The sequence below is a fragment of the Lissotriton vulgaris genome, chromosome 9, assembly GCF_964263255.1.
Source record: "Lissotriton vulgaris chromosome 9, aLisVul1.2, whole genome shotgun sequence".
NCBI lineage: Eukaryota > Metazoa > Chordata > Amphibia > Caudata > Salamandridae > Lissotriton > Lissotriton vulgaris.
This window is the reverse complement of record NC_141697.1, coordinates 67883715-67905942: the sequence shown is the minus strand read 5'-3', so window position 1 is coordinate 67905942 and position 22228 is coordinate 67883715. Positions and strand designations below refer to the sequence as shown.

The 22228-nt window shown below is 46.6% G+C and overlaps 1 protein-coding gene across 1 annotated transcript in view; it reads left to right on the top strand.

Moving 5' to 3' along the window:
* The window catches only part of PLEKHD1 (pleckstrin homology and coiled-coil domain containing D1), a 245475-nt gene that overhangs the window by 106721 nt on the left and 116526 nt on the right, over positions 1 to 22228 (top strand). Inside the window, exons 2-3 of the mRNA XM_086936571.1 lie at positions 4801 to 4894; positions 12504 to 12593. Of these exons, the coding sequence (XP_086792697.1) occupies positions 4801 to 4894; positions 12504 to 12593 (184 nt within the window). The remainder of the gene's footprint in view (positions 1 to 4800; positions 4895 to 12503; positions 12594 to 22228) is intronic.

The window sequence follows — 22228 nt, the reverse complement described above, 5'->3', positions numbered from 1 at the left end:
CTCGACACTGTCTCCCATGACATTCTACTCCAACGTCTGGCTGAGGCAGGGGTGGACAATTTGGCTCTTGAATGGTTCAGATCTTTTTTATCTGATCGCTCCTTCAGGGTCACCACCCCCCCTTTCGAATCTAAACCTCATGCGATTGCCCAGGGAGTTCCACAAGGATCGGCTCTTAGCCCCACTTTATTCAACCTTTATGTTCAGCCGCTAGCTGATGTCGCCATGCGTGGGAACCTCTCCATCGTGTCCTACGCTGACGACACGCAGCTGGCAGTTGCTATTAGTGGGGCCTCCGACCTTGAGGCAGCCAAGTTCCGTGAGGGACTCATATCCGTGGCCCACTGGATGAATGATAATTTCCTACAATTGAACGCCAAGAAAACCGAGGTGCTCATTGTGGGGAAACAAACTCATTTATGGGGCGATAACTGGTGGCCGTCTGAGCTCGGTCCGACTCCTATCCCCGTCACTGAAGTTAAAAACCTTGGGGTCTGGTTTGACTCCCAACTGAGCTATTCCACCCATACTAAAAAGATTGCTGCATCTTGTTTTGGGATTCTGCGTCAGCTTCGGTCCACTTTCAAATACTTCGACGCTCCCACCTGACAGCTCATTGTGCAAGCCATGATCTTGTCAAAACTTGATTATGCTAGCTCTCTTTTTCTTGGAGTCAATCAGGCTGAACTAGCCCGTCTCCAACGCGTTCAAAACGCTGCCGCCAGGGCTCTGGTTGGCTTACCCAAATTCTGCTCAGCTAGGAAAACCATTTACACTCTCCACTGGCTTCCGGTGGCTCAGAGAATTATGTTTAAGTCTCTGACTCTGACTTTTAAAATTCTCAAACTCTCATCTCCTCAGATTCTGGAGCCTCTCATTCTACCCTACGTTCCAGCACGCTCTCTGAGGTCCTCCGCCCTCCACCTAGCCATAGTCCCTCGCTTTAAGAGATCCAGGATAGGTGGACGCTCCTTCCGAGTTCTTGCCGCCAAACTCTGGAACTCCCTGCCTGTCCACATTCGTGCCATCGATGGGCTCCTTGTTTTCAGGAAGGCTGTCAAAACCTTTCTTTTCCCCCCTGCTCCTTAGTTTTGTTGTGTTGTGTCTCTCCCCCTTGTCCGGCTTTTTTTGTTCTGTACCTGCGCCAGGACGCCCCTTTGCTGGGGCATCTGTGCGCCCTATAAATTCGGATAACATAACATAACATAACATTTCCGGTCACCTGAAAGACCTCCACTGGCTCCCCGTCAACAAGAGAATAACATTCCGTCTCCTCACCCACGCACACAAGGCCCTCTACCACCTAGGACCCGAATGCCTCAACACGCGGCTGTCCTTCTACACACCCACCCGCCAACTACGATCATCCAATCAAGCACTCGCCGTAATTCCGCGCATCCATAGATCCACCATGGGAGGAAGATCCTTCTCCTACTTAGCGGCCAAAACCTGGAATTCACTTTCCACTCACCTCCTCCTTACACAGAACCACCTCTCCTTCAGAAAGCAGCTAAAAACCTGGCTATTCAATAAGTAATGCACCCACCCTCCCTCAAGCGCCTTGAGACCCTCTGGGTGAGTAGTGCGCTACACAAATTCCTGAACTTGAACTTTGAACTTAAGCCACCTGTCAGCTTTTGGCAAACCCACAATAGATCTTTAGCAGCCACACAGCTTGCGCTGCCTGCTAGGCAAGACCTAAAAAACAACACATTGCCTTAAAAGTAACCAATTTCTAAATAAATATATGCTGTATGTCGCAAATGTTGTTTCTGTCTTGCCTCCTCCTGGCTACAGTCTTCAAAGGTACAATCAGTCAATAAATTGCAAAGTTCGACAAGACAGACTATTTGTCTTCAGTGGAGAGTGAATTCATTTTACAGACCAGCAACAATCACAGAAAGATAGGTCCTGATTTAGAGGTCGGGGCTGATTCAACAGGCATGTAAGAGCCTGTAAAAGAGTTTTCCTGCAGTAATACATCTTTTACTGATTAATGCTTGTGAATCCGCTGCGATGTGTTTGCGGATTTCAGACGAGAAAGAGTGTACTTTCCATACCTTCCGCCATGTTAAAGTTGGAAAGAGTTCTTTCGTGATTTGAATAATTCCAGATGATGGCAAAAGCAGATTACAAGCCAGCTCGACAACAGAAAGTTGTCTGCGAATGAATGAAAGAATATGTACACATATACATAATATAGCAGCGCAAACCTTATTATGCTCGAGGCTTCATGGCGCTAGAACTGAAACTATCTTCAGAGGCAACTCAGGAAAATAGCTGGGTCTACAGTGCTTCCTGGACTGAATCCTGGAATTGGATGTGGAGCAAGCGAAAAGGCAAAGCAGTCCAGAGAGAGGGAGCGACCACAGAGAAGGCATGGCCTCCTCCTCGAGATGTCCTATAGCGTGGGACAGTCAGCAGAAGGAGGGTTCCTGAACATAAGAGGATCGCGGGACAGTCTGTAGGTAACAAGAAGGAAATGCACAGGGTCCCTCTGTGACTGACACACCTCAGGTCTCTGCCTGGCACTAGAGTACAGACAGAAGCTGTCCATCAAGGGCCTCTTTTAGAAAAATGAAAGGTTTGTTAAAATAAGCTGCAGGTGGTCCCCACAGGCTTGACATTCTATTAATGAGAATTCAGACAAATGAAAGAAATGTATACAATTAACAGAAAAACACAAATAATAATATGCCTTGGACCACTTCTGTTTAAGCAGCGGTCGCAGTCTGTAAGATAGCTCAGTGTACTAAGGCACGTGCTGAAGGTGTCTATGTCTGCCTGATTGTCACAGGTTGGAGTCTTGGCAGGGCCAACACAGCCCTCATTCTTCGGGGAGATTAACTAAGTACCAGATCAGTAGGACTAGAGCAGTTGGCTTGGAAACTCTGAGACTGATTGACAAAGACATAGGGGCAATAGTAGTAAGAGAGGAGTACACGTTTCCGCTATACTACATGCCTTTGTGAATCAGCCGCAAAACATCACATAGAATTTCTTAACCACATGGGTGCTGCTGACGAGCTCAGCTCGTCATGAGGCGCAGCAGAGCTGCCCTCATGACAAGCTGAGCTTGTCACGGCCGTTGGAACATTCGCACGCGGGACTAATATCCCTGCTGTGCTGAACGTTCTAAAAACGGGTGTGGCCGTGACGAGCTGAGCTCGTCACCAGCACGGCGGCGCCTCGCGCGGCCCTCTTCCCCCCCGCACAGCGGGGAGAAAACACCCCGCAGCGAAGGGGTTAAAATTGCAAAGAGAGCAAAGTCCTTTCTGTTTGTATTAATTGTATATGATTAGGACCTGCCTATTCACGTTTTAGATGTTTTGGGGAGGAGTCACACACAAAGCCATGGAAGAGTACGTAACAAGGGTACTCAGAGAGTACCGTTCTTATGTACCCTTCCATGCTATCTATGAGTACTCTTTGCTGTACTTGTAAACAAGAGTTCGATGAAATATCTCATGAAATTGCTCTCTTATCGTCCAGATGTTGAAATGCCATTAAACGAAGGGTGACCTGTGTTCAGGAGGGTCAAGACAACTGTGTTTGTACTTTAGTTTAAGGTTTCATAATCATAGGACACAGTACTGAAACAGTGATAAAGGAATATATTCCAAGTCTGCCTCCATCTCAGGAGGTTTCGCCTACAGGGTTGGCACTATAGGCTCCCACCCTCACTCCACCAGCCTTCTTTTGCCCAATCCTTGCCCACAGGCAGCTGGTGGAAAAGAGAGGTCTCCACAGGTGAAGGTTACAAAATCCGGTCGCACTGGTATAGAGTAATTGCACATCCACTAAAAATCCAACTAAAAATCAAACTAAAAATCGCTTGCATGACACTCAAAGCCGCACATCACAACACCCCGAGATACCTGGCCCAGAAACTGGAGCTCTCGAAGTTAAATCTCTTCTCATGACGAAATTCATGTGAACATTATTTCGGACTCCTGGAACAATCCAACGGTAACATATGTCTTTATCTCGAAATACTATGTTGCTTTTGTACAATGTTTCTTTTGTTTAACTTCCTCACTTGTAAAACGCTCTGATACCCGCAAGGGTCTTGTTCGCGCTATTCAAAACCTTTCAAATAAATAAATGAATAAATAAGTATAGCGCACTAATCTTCTGACAGGGTATCCAGGAGCTATGGCAGGTGTGTAGGTTTGTGGTCCTCAAGGTGGTTATACGAAGACCCAGGTCTTCACCAATAAAGTGTATAATTGATTGTAACTTAACGAGAATTACAATATAAGCACTATATGACACTGGAGCACATATTCCTTAGTAAATATCGTCAATTCTGATATTGTTACAAAGAGCCAGTCCATGTTTTCTTTCTTTCCATTTATCTTCAACACTTCAAGTATTGTGGATAATCTTGATTGAGAAGTTATAAGTCCATATACATCTCAAAGCCATGTTTTGTCTTGAAAAGGCTTATTCAAGGCTCAAAAAGACCTGTAAGTTATCTTCCTAGCTGGTTTACCTACCTAATCATATCATGTCATGACCTCAACACTAGCTGACATTGGGGGATTTTTTGAGCTTAATAACTATAGGAAACAGAACAGATAACTACATTTCTCAATTTTCCTGTTTTCACATGCAATCGTCTTAGAAAGGGCTAAAATTAGATTTCATACATTAATCAGCGTTGTAGACTACTTGGAGTTTTTGAGCCTTGAAAACCTCTTTTCGAGTCTGTGCACATGAATTAAATATCCACATGCCAGTGTTATAAAAGCTGAGCTCATCAATAAATATGTTCCTTCGTGGTCTTCTCCTTCTTAGGTTCTTCATCATCAAAGACAGCTTCCTGTTGTACTACGCGGAGAACGAGAAAAGGAACTTCGAGAGTAACAAATACTTCAATATTCATCCCAAGGTGAGGCTTCTCATAGACAGCTGGCTTGGTCTTGTCTTTGTAGCATCAGCTGCAGTAACTTCTCCAGGTGGGCATTGGAACAGCACCTTGCATTAGTACTCACCAAAGTACTCTACACAACTTGCAATCTAAGGAAGAAATGGGAACTCTCTTTTGGCTCATCCACGTATCCGCTACTTCAGGTGAACTTCACAATGAGACGCGGGCATGCAGGATACTTTTCAAAGGAAAACCTCCCCAGATGCCACTGCACTGCATCCAGGGGCGCAACTAGACCCGAACTTTAGTGGGTCGAACACCACCCGGACTGGCCCTAACACCACACAGTCTTTTTTGGTGCCCCTCCCCCATTTCCTCCTTTTCCATGAATTCCCTCACCATCAATCACCAACAATGCACCTCATCTCTCTATAGCACCTTTCTAACAAACATTTCATATTTTTATAGCACTACTCATAGTTTACTCACACTCTCTGCTGTCATCTGCATGGTACACGTTCTTTGTAGCAGTCACATTAACCCTCTGCGCTGTGTAGGTGGCAGGAGTGGCCATGTGAGTGCATGGTGAGTGATGTGAATGTGTGAGAGTAGGGTAAGAGGAGTGACCGCAGGGTGAGTTAGGTGACCATATGAATTTGGGTGCGGATGTAAGTGCAGAGTGGAACGAATTAGTGCATGGTTAGTGATGGGCTTGTTTGAGTGAGTTGCAGATTGAGCAATGAGGGGGACAGGTGAGTGAAGTGTTACATGAGTGCAGGGTGAGTCGTGTGTTTGTGTGACTGCAGGGGGAGGTTTAGGGTGAACAGCACAAGTGCATGGTGATTAAGCATGGGCGAATTTTGCGGATCTCGCGTTCGCGGATTTTGCGGATTTGCGAACTCGCAATCCGCAAAATCCGCGAATTCTCGCGAATTTGCGGATTTTTTTTTTATGTTCGCACGGGTTTCTGAAATTTCGCGAGGGTTTTGTACAATTTCGCAAATTGCGAAATTGTACAAAACGCGTGCGAACTTGCAGCAACCCGTGCGAACACAATAATATGAAGAGAAAGAAGCTCCTGGTCACAGGAACAGCACGGGGATTGCGCTCATGAAAGTCAAGGATGCAAAGGCCTCTACCCAGCATCACAGCTGACTTTCCACGGTAGATTTGAGAAGAGGCACACCTGTCCAGCCTCGAAGACGCTCATGATTGTTTTTGGGCTAATGAATGAGTCACTGAATTTGAGCATCAACTAGTTCGAGCGACCATGTGTGTGTTACTATGCAATCGCCCCGAAGGGCGCAGGGGTCCCTTGAGTGTGCTGTAGAAGTCACAGGAAGGGCATGGTAAATATTTTAGGATGGCGCCGGCAAGCTGCCAGCGCCATCCTAAAATAGTTACTAAGTTAGCTTCAACAGGAAGCTCTAATAGATAAAATCGAGCACCTGCTTTATTTTATCTATTAGAGCTTCCTGTTGAAGCTAACTTAGTAACTATTTTAGGATGGCGCTGGCAGCTTGCCGGCGCCATCCTAAAATAGTTACAACAGGCCAGGCTTCAAGTTTTGAACTTTTGCCCCCGGAAAAATCCGCCGCTCACGGATTTGCGAATTCTCGGTAAATTCGCGGGAGTTTGCGGATTGCGAATTTACCGAAAATCCGCAAAATCCGCGAGCGTAACGGATTTTCCGCCCATGCTTATTGGTGATCAGTGTGAGTGCATTGTGATCGCTGTGAGTGCAGGGTACGGGTGAAAGTGAAGGACTAGAATGAGGAGTGAGTTGTCTGAATCCAGTTGACCCAATTTTAATCCAGTTTTCAAGACAGTTATACTCTGGGGCTACAGCCAAAGTCCATTGTGGGCTAAACGGAAAATGTACCACACCATTCAAAGGGGAGAAGGGAGGAAGGCAAGGGTGCGTTTTGGCACCATTCCTGTTCACTCTTTACACTAATGCATTGGAACAGGAGTTGGTGTCAAATGCTAGGGACCCATCATATGTAAATAAGCGTGTGATAGTCTCCCTCCTCTATGCTGATGATGCAGTACTCATGGCACGCACCCAGATTGGTCTACAGAGGGCTCTTACTTTTTATACTAGTTTTATGGACACCCTGGGGCTGAAAATGAATGCAAAGAAAAGCTTTATAATGACCTGCGGGAGAGGGAAACAAAAGTGTAGAAGTTTCCAAGCTGGGGGTAGCAGGGTAGAATCTATTAAAACGTTAACATACCTGGGTGTTTTATTTAACCACACGGGGTCCTGGACACACGCAATCAAGACCAGGAGCCTCCTGTTTATGAATTCCACAGCGGCATTTATACATTTCTCCAAAAAACTGGGTAAAAGGCCACCTGAGATTCTCCTGACGATTTACAAGGCCAAATGCGTGAGCATAGCAACATTTGGGGCAGGTATATGTGGACACCACGAATGCACACCAATTCAGCAAGTTGAAAACGCCTTTTTAAGATTTATATTGGCAGTTCCTGTAAGTGCCTCAGTTTTTAATTGCCATAGCGAGTTAGGTGTTCCATACATCTCGGATGTAATTAAGGCACAACCTGCGCTGCTTTGGCATAGAATCTGGACCTCCACGAGCACAGGGCTAAATAAGGAAATCCTAACTGATGCAATGTGATTAGACCATGCAAACAAGATCATCTGGTTAAGATACGTGAAAAACTTTATGCAAGATATAGGGCACCTAGAGTATTTTCTCTGGCCAGAAACGATGAATTCAATACACCGGAAGGAGTTCAAAAAAGTTTGCCTGGCTGTCTTGAAAGGTTAGCCCTGGAAATGAACAAACCCATGGTGGTGCAGCACCAAATAATTACTATAACGTATAACATCCAACCGTATCCACTGTGCTGTATGGGGGGGATATGATAGATACGTGTTAACACGCTTCAGATTTGGGTCTTTTCATCGTTTGATCAGTTACCCAGACATGAACAATTGGTCCAGGGATCTAGGCCGGTATCCTTGTGACAGCATCTCTTCACAAACAACCATTCATGTAATCCTATTCTCTAAATTCTATGCAAGCGAAAGACGTAGATGGATTAAACCCTTATTAAAACAGGGGGGCTGGAGACAATGTCGTCCAGCTCTATTGTATTTACAGATTTTGGATAGCTACTATTGCATCGCAACTATGGTGGGTTTCCAGAAAGGCGCATTGAGAGCAAGGAAAACTATAAATGTCTAGAAGTTTGAGGGGACACATATGAGAAGTTTTAATACTGTGATGCATTATTTCGGCACAGAAGTCATATGCTATAACTGTTTAAAAAATAAGAAAAACTGTAGCAAAACCAAACTGTTTTTATAAACTTTTATATATTTATGTAGATCATTGTATTTTTAGAACTGATATGAGATGTTTGTATTGATTGCTTTTATGATTTTATATGCCTAAAATTGAATAAAGCTCCTTTTGACTTGACTTGACTTGATTGGAGGGTGCATTCCCAGACACTTGAAGTAACTCAGCTTGTTATTGACGGTGGCGTAGGGTTTCAGATATAAGTTAAACTATTGCTATATGGCATTAATCAGGGATCGAGGGCAGAGGAAATAAATAATGTGCTGATCCTGCAACAAACTTCCAGTCTTATGATTAGGGTTACCAGCTCATTTTTTGATGTTCCAGCCAGTACAAAAATAAACAGTCACCGTAAGCCGTATTTTCAGCACTTATCTACGCTTACTTCGAACAGTAAATAGAAAACACTTTTAATTGTGTTGCAGGGCTGCCTGAATGATCCATGACTGGTAATTAAAGGGAATAAAGACAGAAAAGTTACATTACAAGTAAATACATACTTTTTCCATTTATGACTGTATTTAGTGTCAAGACGAGGTCTTTGCGGGCTCTTTAAACACCTCCACATCACTGGCATTTTTCTTTTGGCAACCCTTTATGAAATGCATTCTCACACTATGGCAGTAAATGTAAAATAAAAATATAAGGAATAGGCAGAGTGGGGGCCCAGTGGGTACTGGAACCAGAAAAAACAAGCATTTACAATGCAATGATCTCGTCCTTGTTAAAGTTAGAGCTATTGGCATTGCTCATGACATTATTTTTGTTTTTAAAACATATAAATAAATGGCATTGTTATTTACAATGCCAATAGCTTAATCTCTCGCAAATGCGAGACCTATTGCATTTGCACCCACACACACACAGATCCGCACACAGAGCCACACGCACCCACACACACACAGAGCCACACACAGAGCCACACACACCCACACACACACAGAGCCACACAGAGCCACACACACACAGACAGAGCCACACACACACAGACAGAGCCACACACACACACAGAGCCACACAGACAGACACAGAGCCACACACACACACACACACAGAGCCACACACACACACACAGAGCCACCCACACACACACAGAGCCACACACACAGACAGAGCGACACACACAGACAGAGCCACACACACAGACAGAGTCACACACACACAGACAGAGCCACACACACACGGACAGAGCCACACACACACACAGAGCCACACACACACACACAGCCACACACACACACACACACAGCCACACACACATACACACAGAGCCACACACACACACAGATCCACACACACAGACAGAGCCACACACACACACAGAGAGCCACACACACAGACAGAGCCACACACACAGACAGAGCCACACACACAGACAGAGCCACACACACACCTCTCTGCCCAGTAACACCCTAGGGAACAGAGGCACAAAAAACCGGATCACAAGCAGGGAACAGAGGCACAAGCAGGGAGCAGAGGCACAAGCAGGGCACAGAGGCACAAAAACAGGATCACAAGCAGGGCACAGAGGCACAAAAACTGGATCACAAGCAGAGCACAGAGGCACAAAAAGCAATGAGGGGGCAGGGGCAGGAGAACAAGCACAAGCAATGAGGGGGCAGCAGGCACAAGCAACGAGGGGGCAGGGGGCACAGAGGCACAAAAACCGGATCACAAGCAGGGCACAGAGGCACAAAAACCTTATCACAAGCAGGGCACAGAGGCACAAAAACCATATCACAAGCAGGGCACAGAAGCACAACAAGCAACGAGGGGGCAGCGGCAGGAGAGCAAGCACAAGCAACGAGGGGGCAGGGGGGCACAGAGGCACAAAAACCGGTTCACAAGCAGGGCACAGAGGCACAAAAATCGGATCACAAGCAGGGCAGGGCACAGAGGCACGAAAACTGGATCACAAGCAGGGCACAGAGGCACAAAAACCGAATCACAAGCAGGGCACAGAGGCACAAACAGGAAACAGAGGCACAAGCAGGGAACAGAGGCACGAACAGGGCACAGAGGCACAAAAACCAGATCACAAGAAGGGCACTGAGGCACAAAAAACGGATCACAAGCAGGGCACAGAGGCACAACAAGCAATGAGGGGTCAGGGGCAGGAGAGCAAGCACAAGCAATGAGGGGGCAGCAAGCACAAGCAACGAGGGGGCAGGGGGGCAAGCACAGCGAGGGGGGCCGGAAAGCAAGCACAACAAGGGGGCAGACGCACAACAGAGGGGATAGAGGCAATAACACGGGCACAATCAGGGTAGAGAGGCAAGAAAAGCGAGCACTCACCGGAGGACTCAGCAGCTTCTCGACTTCTTCCGGCGGCGGTCAGGCAGAAATGGCGTCAGAAAAGCGCTGCCATTTTCACATTCGGGCGTGGTTTTTGCTGTTGAGTGATGGATGACGTCACAGAGTTAAAAACTGCTAAAAACACGCCCGAATCTGAAAAAGACAGGGCTTGAACGGCGTGACGCCCCTCTCCTCCAATCGCTGGCCTCCGTTTAGGAAGCCAGCCAATGGAGAAGAGGGGCAGGTTCAAGCCCTCATACTTGTAAACATAAAATCTCGGCTGCGCGACACTGCTGTGCAGTGTACGCTAGGCCGAGACCTAAAAACTAAGCTTAGGGAACCAGTTTTCGAAGGCATGTGAACATGCAAATGGTCTTTAAAGACCTGTGAAAATCTCGGGCGTGCCAGAGATAAGACTCCAGACACTGCCCATCTGAGCAGTGGCGTAGCTAGGGGGGGCAGACTGCCCCAGGCCGCACGAGTTTTGGAGACGGCGGCCGTCCCCCGTCCCCCGCTCCTACCTGAACCCCTGGCCACATGAATCGCCAGCAACACCCCCTGCTCTTCGATCAGGCCGCCGTGGGCAGCAAGCACATAAGGCCTAGCTACGCCACTACAGCCAAGCCCACAGCAGCACGAGCTGTAGCAGGTCGGGCTGAGACACACGACGGGGTGGGGGGGCTAAAGCCCTTTCAGCCCTATGGGCGTTGCGCGCCTGGCTGCATCCAAGCCATGGGAAGGTGAAAAATAACTTTAGGATATTGTGGTGGAATGAGATATTCATAACCCTTCTTGAAGCTTAAAAAAACATATAAAGCCACATTAAAAATTATGTTTCAACCTATAAAATTGCGTGTCATTCCCATCATCACCTATTGGGGATGTACGTTATTTCCCTAGCTGTTCCAATCAGGACAAAGCAGTGTCTGCAAGATCGCCCTGTGGTAACCTGGCTATCAGTCAAAGGTTTCAGACAGCAGAGCCAGCACAGGCAGTGCCTGCAAGACCCTGGCACTGTGCCCACCTCTAAAAGGGGCGGGGACTGTGAGTCTGGCAGATGGGGTTTCACCCACTTCCAGGCAGATGTCATGCCCAGCCCAAGCTCTAACTTACTCCTTTAATCCCTAGATTGTTGCACAGTGAACAATCAGTTGTAAAAAGTGTAGAGGGCGGGGCTCCGCCCGGAAACCCAGGGCGTCTATACGTTTATGGGTGCCTTTCTAGGGGACCTTGTGAATCTCAGAAATGTATGCAAATTAGTGGCATATATCCATGATGCATAAGATTTGTGAATGGAAGCAGTAAGGTGGCCACAAAGGTGAGGCGAAGGAGCAGAGGGCGTTTATATATCCTCAGAGCATTTATGAACATAATCAGATTAGATGACCATGTGGAGTGCAGGAATGAATGCAGGAAGTGCATCTAATGTGTGCAGACTCTGGCTGAGTTTGTGCAGAGTGGCTTCCATGCCCAGAGCACTATGCACTATGCACTAGTTGCAGAAGGCTTACTAGCTTGCTATGCACAGCTTGGGAGTGAGGCAGCACGCGTGTGGCACAGGGTGTGCAGAGCTTTGTTGAGGGTTCAGATGTCGGGAAACTGAGTGTAGAATGCTGCTTAGAGTCTGCACATGATGGAGTGATGCTCAGAGCATAGCGGGCGATGCACAAGGCATGGCTGGAGATGCACAGAATGCCGCTGACGGGGTGCAGATCATAGCTGATGGGGTGTCCTGGAAGTTTCCGAGGCATGGATGAAATTGATGTGCAGAGTGTAAACAGGGTGTGCAAGTATGTGCCACAGTGACTGCCATTGTGTGTGTGCAGGGCATGGTTCAGGAGTATGTCAAGATGGCGGCAGGCTCTGGACTGGTGCTTCGGTGCCATATTACTGTAAATTCCTTCATGTACCAGTAAAAAAGTAGACGCGCACAGTGGTCTATTGGGAACAAGATCTCCGTTTCTGATGGTCAATCCTGACCCTCTCTTGCTCTTCCCTAGGGGGTGATACCACTGGGCGGCTGCATCGTTGATGCCAAGGAAGAAGCCAACATGCCCTTTGCAATCATGGTCTCCCACGAAGACTTTCACGTGAGTACCTTCAACCCAGGCGGTGGGCAGGGTATCAAGAACCTGGGGTCATCGGTTCTTAGGACGTGTTCATGTTTTTCGCGAACCATTAACCAGGTTATGTTGGGGTGTTGGACAGGGAAAGGGGACAGATGCAGAAAAACGTATCTGTTTATATGTATATATGTTGTTATCTCAAGTGATACCCTGTATCAAGGGGTATGTATGGTGATACGCTGAATCAAGGGGTATTTAAGGTGAAACACTGGATTGAGGGGTATTTGAGGTGATAATACTAGATCATGGAATATGCTGGATCAAGGAAGGGGTATGTAAGATGAAACGCTAGATCAAGGAATGTGTAAGGTGATACGCTGGATCAAGTAATATGTATAATCAGAAGCTGTATCTCGTGGTACATAAGGTGATATGCTGACTAAGGGGTATGTAAGGTGATATGCTGACTAAGGGGTATGTAAGGTGATACACTGGATCAAGTAATATGTATAATCAGAAGCTGGATCATGTGGTACATAAGGTGATATGCTGACTAAGGGGTATGTAAGGTGATATGCTGGCTCAAGCTATATGTAAAGTGGTCGGTTGGACTAAGGCGTATGTAAGGGGATCTACAGGATGAAATGGTATGCATGGTAATATGCTGGATCAAGAGAAATGCACAGTGATAAGCCGTATCAAGGGGTATGTAGGGTGACACGTTGGATCAAGGTGCATGTGAGGTGATATACTGGATCAAGTAATATGTAAGGCGATACTCTGATCAAAGGGTATGTAAGGTGATACACTGGATCAAAAGATTTGTAAGTTAATATGCTAGCTCAAGGAATATGTAAGGTGATGCGATCGATCAAGGTGTAAATAAGTAAGTAAATACGTTTATTGTTTAGTTAATTAAAACCATAACAATTTTAGCATAAAATAGATAAGTTACAAAATACATTTCTCAAATAAAAGAAACTTTATTAACATACCATTAAACATTGGTTTCTTATGTGACAATAAACTAAGCAGAATGCATTGTTTAAAAGAGCAAAATACATGAAGCTGGTGGAGCTAAAATAACAGACTTCTACCTTGAGATGAAGGGGTATGTAATGTGATACGCTGGATCGAAGAATATGTAGGGTGATACGCTGGATCGAAGAATAGGTAGGGTGATACGCTGGATCAAGGGGTTTGTAATTCAATACACTGGCTCAAAGGGTATGTAAAATGATATGTTGGATGAAGGGATATGTAAAAGGATACACTGGATCAAGGAATATATATGTAAGGTGATAACGTTGGATTAAGAGGTATGAAAGGCAATACACTGGACCAGGGAATATGAAAATTGATACGCTGGATCAAGGAATATGTAGGGTGATACGCTGGATCGAAGAATAGGTAGGGTGATACGCTGGATCAAGGGGTTTGTAATTCGATACACTGGCTCAAAGGGTATGTAAGATGATATGTTGGATCAAGGGATATGTAAAAGGATACACTGGATCAAAGAATATATATGTAAGGTGATAACGTTGGATTAAGAGGTATGAAAGGCAATACACTGGACCAGGGAATATGAAAATTGATAAGCTGGATCAAGGAATATGTAGGGTGATACGCTGGATCGAAGAATAGGTAGGGTGATACGCTGGATCAAGGGGTTTGTAATTCGAAACACTGGCTCAAAGGGTATGTAAGATGATATGTTGGATCAAGGGATATGTAAAAGGATACACTGGATCAAGGAATATATATGTAAGGTGATAACGTTGGATTAAGAGGTATGAAAGGCAATACACTGGGCCAGGGAATATGAAAATTGATAAGCTGGATCAAGGAATATGTAGGGTGATACGCTGGATCGAAGAATAGGTAGGGTGATACGCTGGATCAAGGGTTTTGTAATTCGATACACTGGCTCAAAGGGTATGTAAAATGATATGTTGGATCAAGGGATATGTAAAAGAATACACTGGATCAAGGAATATTTATGTAAGGTGATAACATTGGATTAAGAGGTATGAAAGGCAATACACTGGACCAGGGAATATGAAAATTGATACGCTGGATCAAGGAATATGTAAGATGATGAGCTGGCTCAAGGGGTATGTAAGGTGCTATGCTATATCAAGGGGGCTGTAAGGTGATATGCTGGATCAATGAATATGTGCTGCAATAGGCTTGATTAAGGGGTATGTAAAGTTATACGCTGGAATAAGGGGTATGTATGGTGATATGGTGTGTCCCTGCTGTCCTACAGGTTTTTACATATTTTAACCTATATTTCTGAAGATAGTGCTGATAAATCAGACAGTTGAATACTAAAGATGTCAGTGCTGGATACTTGAGTGATATACCCAGTAAAGAGATTAAAATTGACCTGTGGCACACAGAGGTGCCCTCATTTTTACACAGCAAGGTATAATTGATGCACAGTGTTCCTTCCCAGCCATCCTTACACTGCCTAATTGCATGTGAGTATTTTCAGTTTGAAAGCTGATCTGTATGCGCATTGTAGCATAAATGTACTAAGCATCCAATTAGGGTTTTTATTCTTTTTTTTACATTTTGTGGAGCACTTAAATGTATAGAATTCTTTATGATATTGATACATATGAAACAAGCATTGGCAAAAACAAGTCCTCTGACTTTGGCTGTATGTTCAGCTCTGTGGAGAGCTGCCTTTGGCTGGGTGGGGCTAGGCAAGTGTTGCAAGTGGAGTTGCAAACATCCGATGTGAAGCCCACACCAGAACTGGAGGAGCTGTTTCTGCTGCTGGCAGATCTGTGCTGGGTCTGTGCATGGCCAAACTGGCAAATGGGCATTTCTGTGGGCTGGCACGGTGGGGCCAGTTTCACTTCTGGCGTGGGCCGGTTTTGTTGCTCAGGACCTATGTTCCTACTTGCAGCGTTTCTAAATCAACAATGCCAAAACAAATGGTCTTAACATGTGCTTGAAGCATAATTTAAAAACATGTATTATTGTATTGTTTATTTAGAAGCTCTGCAGATAGGAACATGACAGGCACGTCCAAGTAATAAAACTGGCCCCTACCGACAGTAAAACAGGTCCTCAGCCTGCCTGCCCACAGAAACACCTGGTGCCCAGTAGGCCAGTCCAGTCCTGGGTCTGTGTGCAGTAAGGAACTACTTTACCACATCACCAAAGCCATTAAGTAACATCAATGGCACAGTGTAACTATCGGTGAAATCCACTGGCTCTGTACTGATCCCATTAGACCTCATAATAGGCAGCTAAAGCTGTGTTTAGCCAGCGGTGTAATGACACATGAAGGGGTCCCCCTGCAAGGAGCATGGAGGGGCCTCGCTCCAGATTTAATCAGGAGCTCTCGGGCCAGAGAACTGTGCTGAGAGGGCCCCCTGCTGCTCGGGCCCCCTGCACCGTGAGGGCTGCGGGGGCCTGTGTTACGCCACTGTCTGTAGCCAGATGGTAAAAAGGACAATCAGCCATTGCAGAGATGCATGATCTAGTAAAACATTAGCTTTATTCTCTCCTTTCAAAGTGCTGCAGGGATTCTGTTTAGAAACAGAACTATGCCTTGGATCACAGAACATCAGTATGTAGGGACTGAGTCACCACACCACATCAGTACCTATGGGCCAGAATCCTGACTAGCTCTTGCCCTCCTTACCTTCCCAGAGTAACAAGTAAGCTGGCACCCCAGAACACAACACTCTAGTCCCCTCAGGGAACCGTGGTAACAGGTTCTCTCACTCATACATTTCCATGCTAAACAACTGAAAGAAACAAGGTGAGTTTACAATATTTATTGAAACTATTGTGCTCTACCGTGAAGCAACTGTGCTTCAATCAGGAAACATATAAAACTTAGTAACGTAATTAGCATTATCAATAGACTATACATAATGAAAAGCCTAACCTCACGACATGAGCACACATGATATATCACAGATCTGTGGGATTAAAACCGGGCCCCATACCTGGCATGTGCTGTTAGCTGATCTGCAGCTCAGATTGTGCAAGGCATGCAAGCTTCTTCTTTCTCTGTGAGAAATGTGGCTCTCTGTTGTTTTCAAAATGGCAAGTCTTATATGATAAGAACTGCTGTTCTAGAAAACAGCAGCTGGGCCTCTTTGATATGTCTATGTGTTGGGTGTGCTATTGACTGACCACAGAGAAAAACAGGGCGCAGTGTTGTTCAACCTCGTACAAAATGCTCAGGCTCAATCCCAGCAGGAGAGTTCAGTACAAAAGGATGTGCAGCCTATTTCTAAATTAATAATGTGGCACAACAATAAACGTGTAACTTCATATTGTGTGCAAAAGAAAAGCGGCCTACAACCGAGAGTTTGGCTGACATAGGGGAGAACTACAGTGGTCTCTCTAGGAAACTCGCAACAGGTCAGGTGCCAGTTGTCCAGCCACGGTAAGAGAGGCAGTTACTCCAGAGTTCAGCCAACTTCAAAGCCACTGTCCCTTCTCTGGTATTTTCTCAAGGCAGGCTGGTCCTTTCCAAATGTGGGGCTCTTTAGGAGATTCTCAGAGGCTTGGGGTAGACATCTGCCAAGCACCACACGCAGCGGCTTGGAATTGATTTGCCAAAAGATTTGCTGCCAGAGGTGAGATGTGTTGCCAGTGGTCTGTGGTGATACCTCCTAGCTGCCGCATTCTGAACATGATTCTGGTAGCCTGGATTTGTGTGCACCAGCTGCGAATTAATGCAATTTTAATAGGGCGATCAGCACTATGCGGGTGGCAGAATTTTCTGAATCTCCTGATAATGAAACATAACTATGATAGTCTTCAGCACATGCAGTGACCCTGGATCCCGTACGGAATTGGTCACCAATCAGAAAAACAAGACTCTTGATTGGCATAATTGGCGATGGGGCCTTTCCTGTCCCATCAAGGTAAAAATCAGGCACATCCATGCAGACTAGGACTTCTGTTCGATCAGTGTTTAACTACAAAAGTTCCTTTGCATCCAGTAAAACTCATCTATCAACCAACTGTTCATACAGGTAACCTCAGAAGTGTTAATGACATCACTTGTAAGAGAATGTGTTAGTTCTTTGCACATCTAAAGAATCAAAAATCATGGAGTTCAAAGAGTTCAGCTCAGGTACAGACATATGCATTGAACAGGGCCGGCTTAGAGCTGAACCCTGGGGTACACCACACTTTAGTGCTGTCCATTGATGTGCCAGGAATGGTCAGACAATAAAGAAGTCACAGATCTACACCACTAACCTTAAAAATGCATAGCACCAACTGCTGCTCGCAGGTCTTGCGTTTTGCTGACATCTATGGCCTAGTTTTGGACTACAAGCTTGACATTCTATTCCTCACCAAAACATGGCTCACTCATTCCCAACATGCAGAGCCTGCTTGGGCCCTCCCTCCAGGTTAGCACATTCAAAAGATGTGACAGAGCCAATGGCAGAGGGGGGGGGGCATTGCTATTCTTCACAGCACCAGCATCAAGTGAATTGTGTCCCCTGTACTCATTCAGGGCTGTGAAAGTACGCTATTTAAATTACGTGTTAACAAAAATGTCACCTTCTCATGCCTCCTGGTTTATAGACCTCCAGGCCCTGCTAACCGGTTTGGGGAATCTCTAATAGAGGGATTTGTATTGCTGGCGTGCCACCTGTTGGACTTAACATCATTGGAGACTTGAATTTCCATCTCGATCTAACCAATGACAAAGACTCTAAGACTTCACTAACCACCTGGCCACCTTGTGGCTAACTCAGTTAGTAAAACACTCAACTCATGAGGCCGGCCATTTGCTGGACCCTCTGTTTTCCAGCATACCTAACCTTCAAACAGCCGCCTCTTTCCCAGTGACTTGGTCAGACCATCACATAGTGCCCATGACTATAGATTTACCATGCACTAAGAATAGCACCACCAGCAACCCTACGATGAGAAGGCAATGGCATAAACTGGATCCATCCACCTTTTCTAAATACATTGAGAGAAGGGTTCCCCAGCTAGATTCCAACATAGAATGGGCAGTGTCGTCCACCAAAGCATGTCTCATCTCTGTTTTAGAACATTTTATTTCTGGCACGCCTGCAGAACTAGAAAGCAGACCCTTGCTGCCTGGTTCAACCAAACACTGCTTATAGAACACATGCAACCCAACAGACTAGAGCGTGATTGGCATAAATCCTACAAAGCTACAGCAAAAACACAATATATGAGAGCGATTAAATGCTATCATAAATCGATTAAAAGACCTTGCGCCAACTTATTTGCTGACAAAATTAAATACAGCAGCAACACCACTAAGGACATCTTTTCTATTGTGAGCAGCATGACTAAACCTACATCCACTCCCGGATTAACGGAGGCTTTAAACAGCCACTACAATAAACTTGCCGATCACTTTGTCAATAAGGTAAACTATATCTATTTTCATTTTAATGACGAAGAGGAAACAGTCATGCCTCCGTCCCTTGACACAGGTGCCACTCACATGCAATGGGCACCCGTGGGCCAATTGGCTCTGCTTGATGTGGATCATTTTCCACATTAATGTGCCAAGTATAATCTGGATCCCTAGATGAACCATTAATCCCGGACTCCATATTAAAATTTCCGGAGAGTATCACTATCATCTTTCTTGAAGTGGCCAACCTCTCGTCGAATACCGCAGGACTACCAATGTCATGGAAACATGCCAAGGTTATTCCTCTTTTAATAAAGTCTTCGCTAGATGCTACTCAGTCAGAAAACTATATTTGAATCTCCCTTTTGCCATTTTTATCCAAGGTTGTAGAGAAATAAACTCCAAACTAAATTTTTAGAACAAAATGAAATACTTGATGTTTCCCGAAATGGATTCAGACTGTCATACAGCACCGAATCTGCTCTTCTAACAGTCAACTAATCACTTTGTAGCTCTGCAGGCACGGGCAAATCCAATCTCTGATACTCCTACATTTAAGTGAAGCCTTTGACACAGTTTCACATGCGATTTTACTATCTCATCTCACTGAACTGGGTGTACTAGCCAAAGTTCTGACCTGGTTTGCCTACTTTCTTCAAGAGTAGTCTTTTCAAGCAATATCCCTCCCTTTTGGGTCATTCAAAAGAGCACTGGTAGACGGCATCCCCAGGTGTTCAGTGCTCAGCTCTACCCTTTTTAGGTCTCGCGCCTAGCGTTGCAGTGCGCAGCACTGTGGCGCAGCGAGAGACTTCATGTAGGGGGGTTGAAACGGACCTAGGAATCGCACACGCTCGTGCATGTGCTTTTCCTTTTGGCCCACACTATTGGCCTTTGCGTGCATCTGTTTATCAAAGACAGCATGCAAGTGGCCAAGGACGGGCGCATTGCTCCGCTCATGGCCTGTTGGTGTCTATTACGCGCACCGCTGCCATGTGGTTTCAATTATCCTGCCCAGACACGGGCCCAATAACTGAATGTCTCGCTGTGGCGCGCGCACGCCGCACGCACCACTCGCGGGCTTGTTCTTTTTTGGATCCAATTTACAGGGAAGCAACTAAATGAAAGAACCGCTGACATCTTTTGTGCTTTTTGTCCATCACATGCACATTGTGTACGATTCGCCTGTCTTGTTGCGAAGCCTACTTGCTCCCGAGCAAGAATTGAGTGATGTGAAGCAACAGGGAGTGTTGGAACTGCAAGACGCGGGGGTGATATAAGGTGCTGCCGACCCTGCATGCATCAGCCTGACTGCACAAAGGCCATGAGGGCCTTCCAGGTAGAGTGGGCTGAGCAGGGCAGCGCTCGGGGTGTGAGGGGCGTGTTAGCACGGTGCCTTGAAGCCCGCAGGACACCAAGAGCCACGGCAGGGGTGTAGGTTGTTTTTAATGCGTCTGATGCTAGGGGGAGCAATCAGAGAGGCCAGTGTGTCCTCTTGTCCGATTGCGAGCACAGTGAATGAAGCCTATGTTGGCCTGGCCGGCTTAGCAGCAGCCTTGCTCCCTTCCTCCGTCCCTCGCGGGTGGATGAGGCACTCAGTCTGATGGCAAGCCTGGCAGCGGCTGGCATGGTGGGCGAGCGCCGGGCCTCTTGAGCTATGCCGGGATGTGGCTGTGGTGCTGCGGCGGGGGCTGCTTCTGGGAGGAAGGGTCCCACGACGACGCCATCAAGCTGAGGGGCCTTGGGAGGTTGGGGGCCCTTGGGACCCCGGGAGGTGGTGGGGGCAATGGGAGACACTGGCGCACGGGCTCAGAGCAGGATGCTGGGTCACTGTACATCGATGCGGCGGCTGCATTTCTGAGGGAGGCTGGCGTGCACGGGGACAGCCTGTCCATGTCACTGTTTATTCTGTTTAGCATTGGTAACGGAGCCCGTGCCATGCTTTGAATTTTGGATCAGAGTGGCTTACATGGTCTGGCCTGGTATGCAACGTGTACACCGAACACAAGCAGTGTGATTTGTGCCTATTGCTACGGCTGGTTCGTTCTCAGCGGTCTGTTAGAGAAGTTACAGAGCTGGGTTTGAGAGGTTCCAGTATGAATCCTGGATGAGTCCTAGGTCCGTGGTCCGCATCTTAGACGCCTTCTCAGCTGCAAGTTCAACGCTATAGGACAGATGTGATTGGTTTCTGGAAGGCTAAGGAGCTGGCGTGTAGCAATGCAGGCTACTCATCTTCCATTGTCCATGCGCACCAGAGCATGAGCAAGGCATACACCTTAGGGATAAAACCAGTCAGTGAGTGAGTTGTGCGGGTGAGTTCATGGGTAGCACGAATGCCTCTGTCATAGAGAGCATGTTAAATGAAGTATATGTTGAATTTATACTGACAGTTTGTTTGAGATGCTTTGCTGCAATTCACAGCCCATACAAGAGTTAGTTTACTATGCGCTTGTTTTTCATCTGTCGGACGTTTCATATGCCTGGAAGGATGAGCTACCCTAACCATGCCAGCCCACCCCACCCCACCTGAACCCTCTAAAACGAATTGAGCAATGTTTTTGTTGTACATATATATTTTTTAATTATCTTGCGGGTAGCAAAGTCACGGCAGAGGCAGGATCTCAGATAATTAAAAGGTCCGGAGAAGCTGAGGCGATGAGCACGCCACTGCCCCTCGCACTACTGAGCATGCCACTGCCACTCGCACTACTGGCCACGCCACCGCCACTCGCACTACTGCAGGCTTGCCTCGGTCTCTCTTACGTCCACCTGACCCTACAAGCATTGGAGGCAGCAGACTAGACATTATGAGCCCGCCACCATGTAGCAGAGGATTCCAACCAGCTGCTGCCCCTGGCCCAGCTTAAGCGCCTCGGCCCCTCCAAGGACCTAGTGAGTACCGCAGGGCTACTTCCCTTCTCTACTGCTTGCTTCTTATGCTGTGATCATGCTGCCCGGGGCTGCCATTTGCTACCCCATACCCACCTTCCCCATGTCTGTGTCCCTAACTCACTCGCCATCCTTCTCCTCGTGTCTATAATCCTGCCCCCTCTTATCCTCGCGTCTGTGTCCCTGGCCGCTAGTATCTTCGTGTTTGAGCTCCTGTCCTCATGTCTGTGCCCCTGCCCGCTCCTGTCTGCACCCCTATTCGCTCCTGTCCCCCTGCCTGTCCCTGTAGCCCTGCCCACAAACCCATACCCAGCTGTGCCCTATGTATGTGCCCCTAACCCCATGCCCGCTCCTGTCCTCGTGTCTGTGTCCCTTTAACACT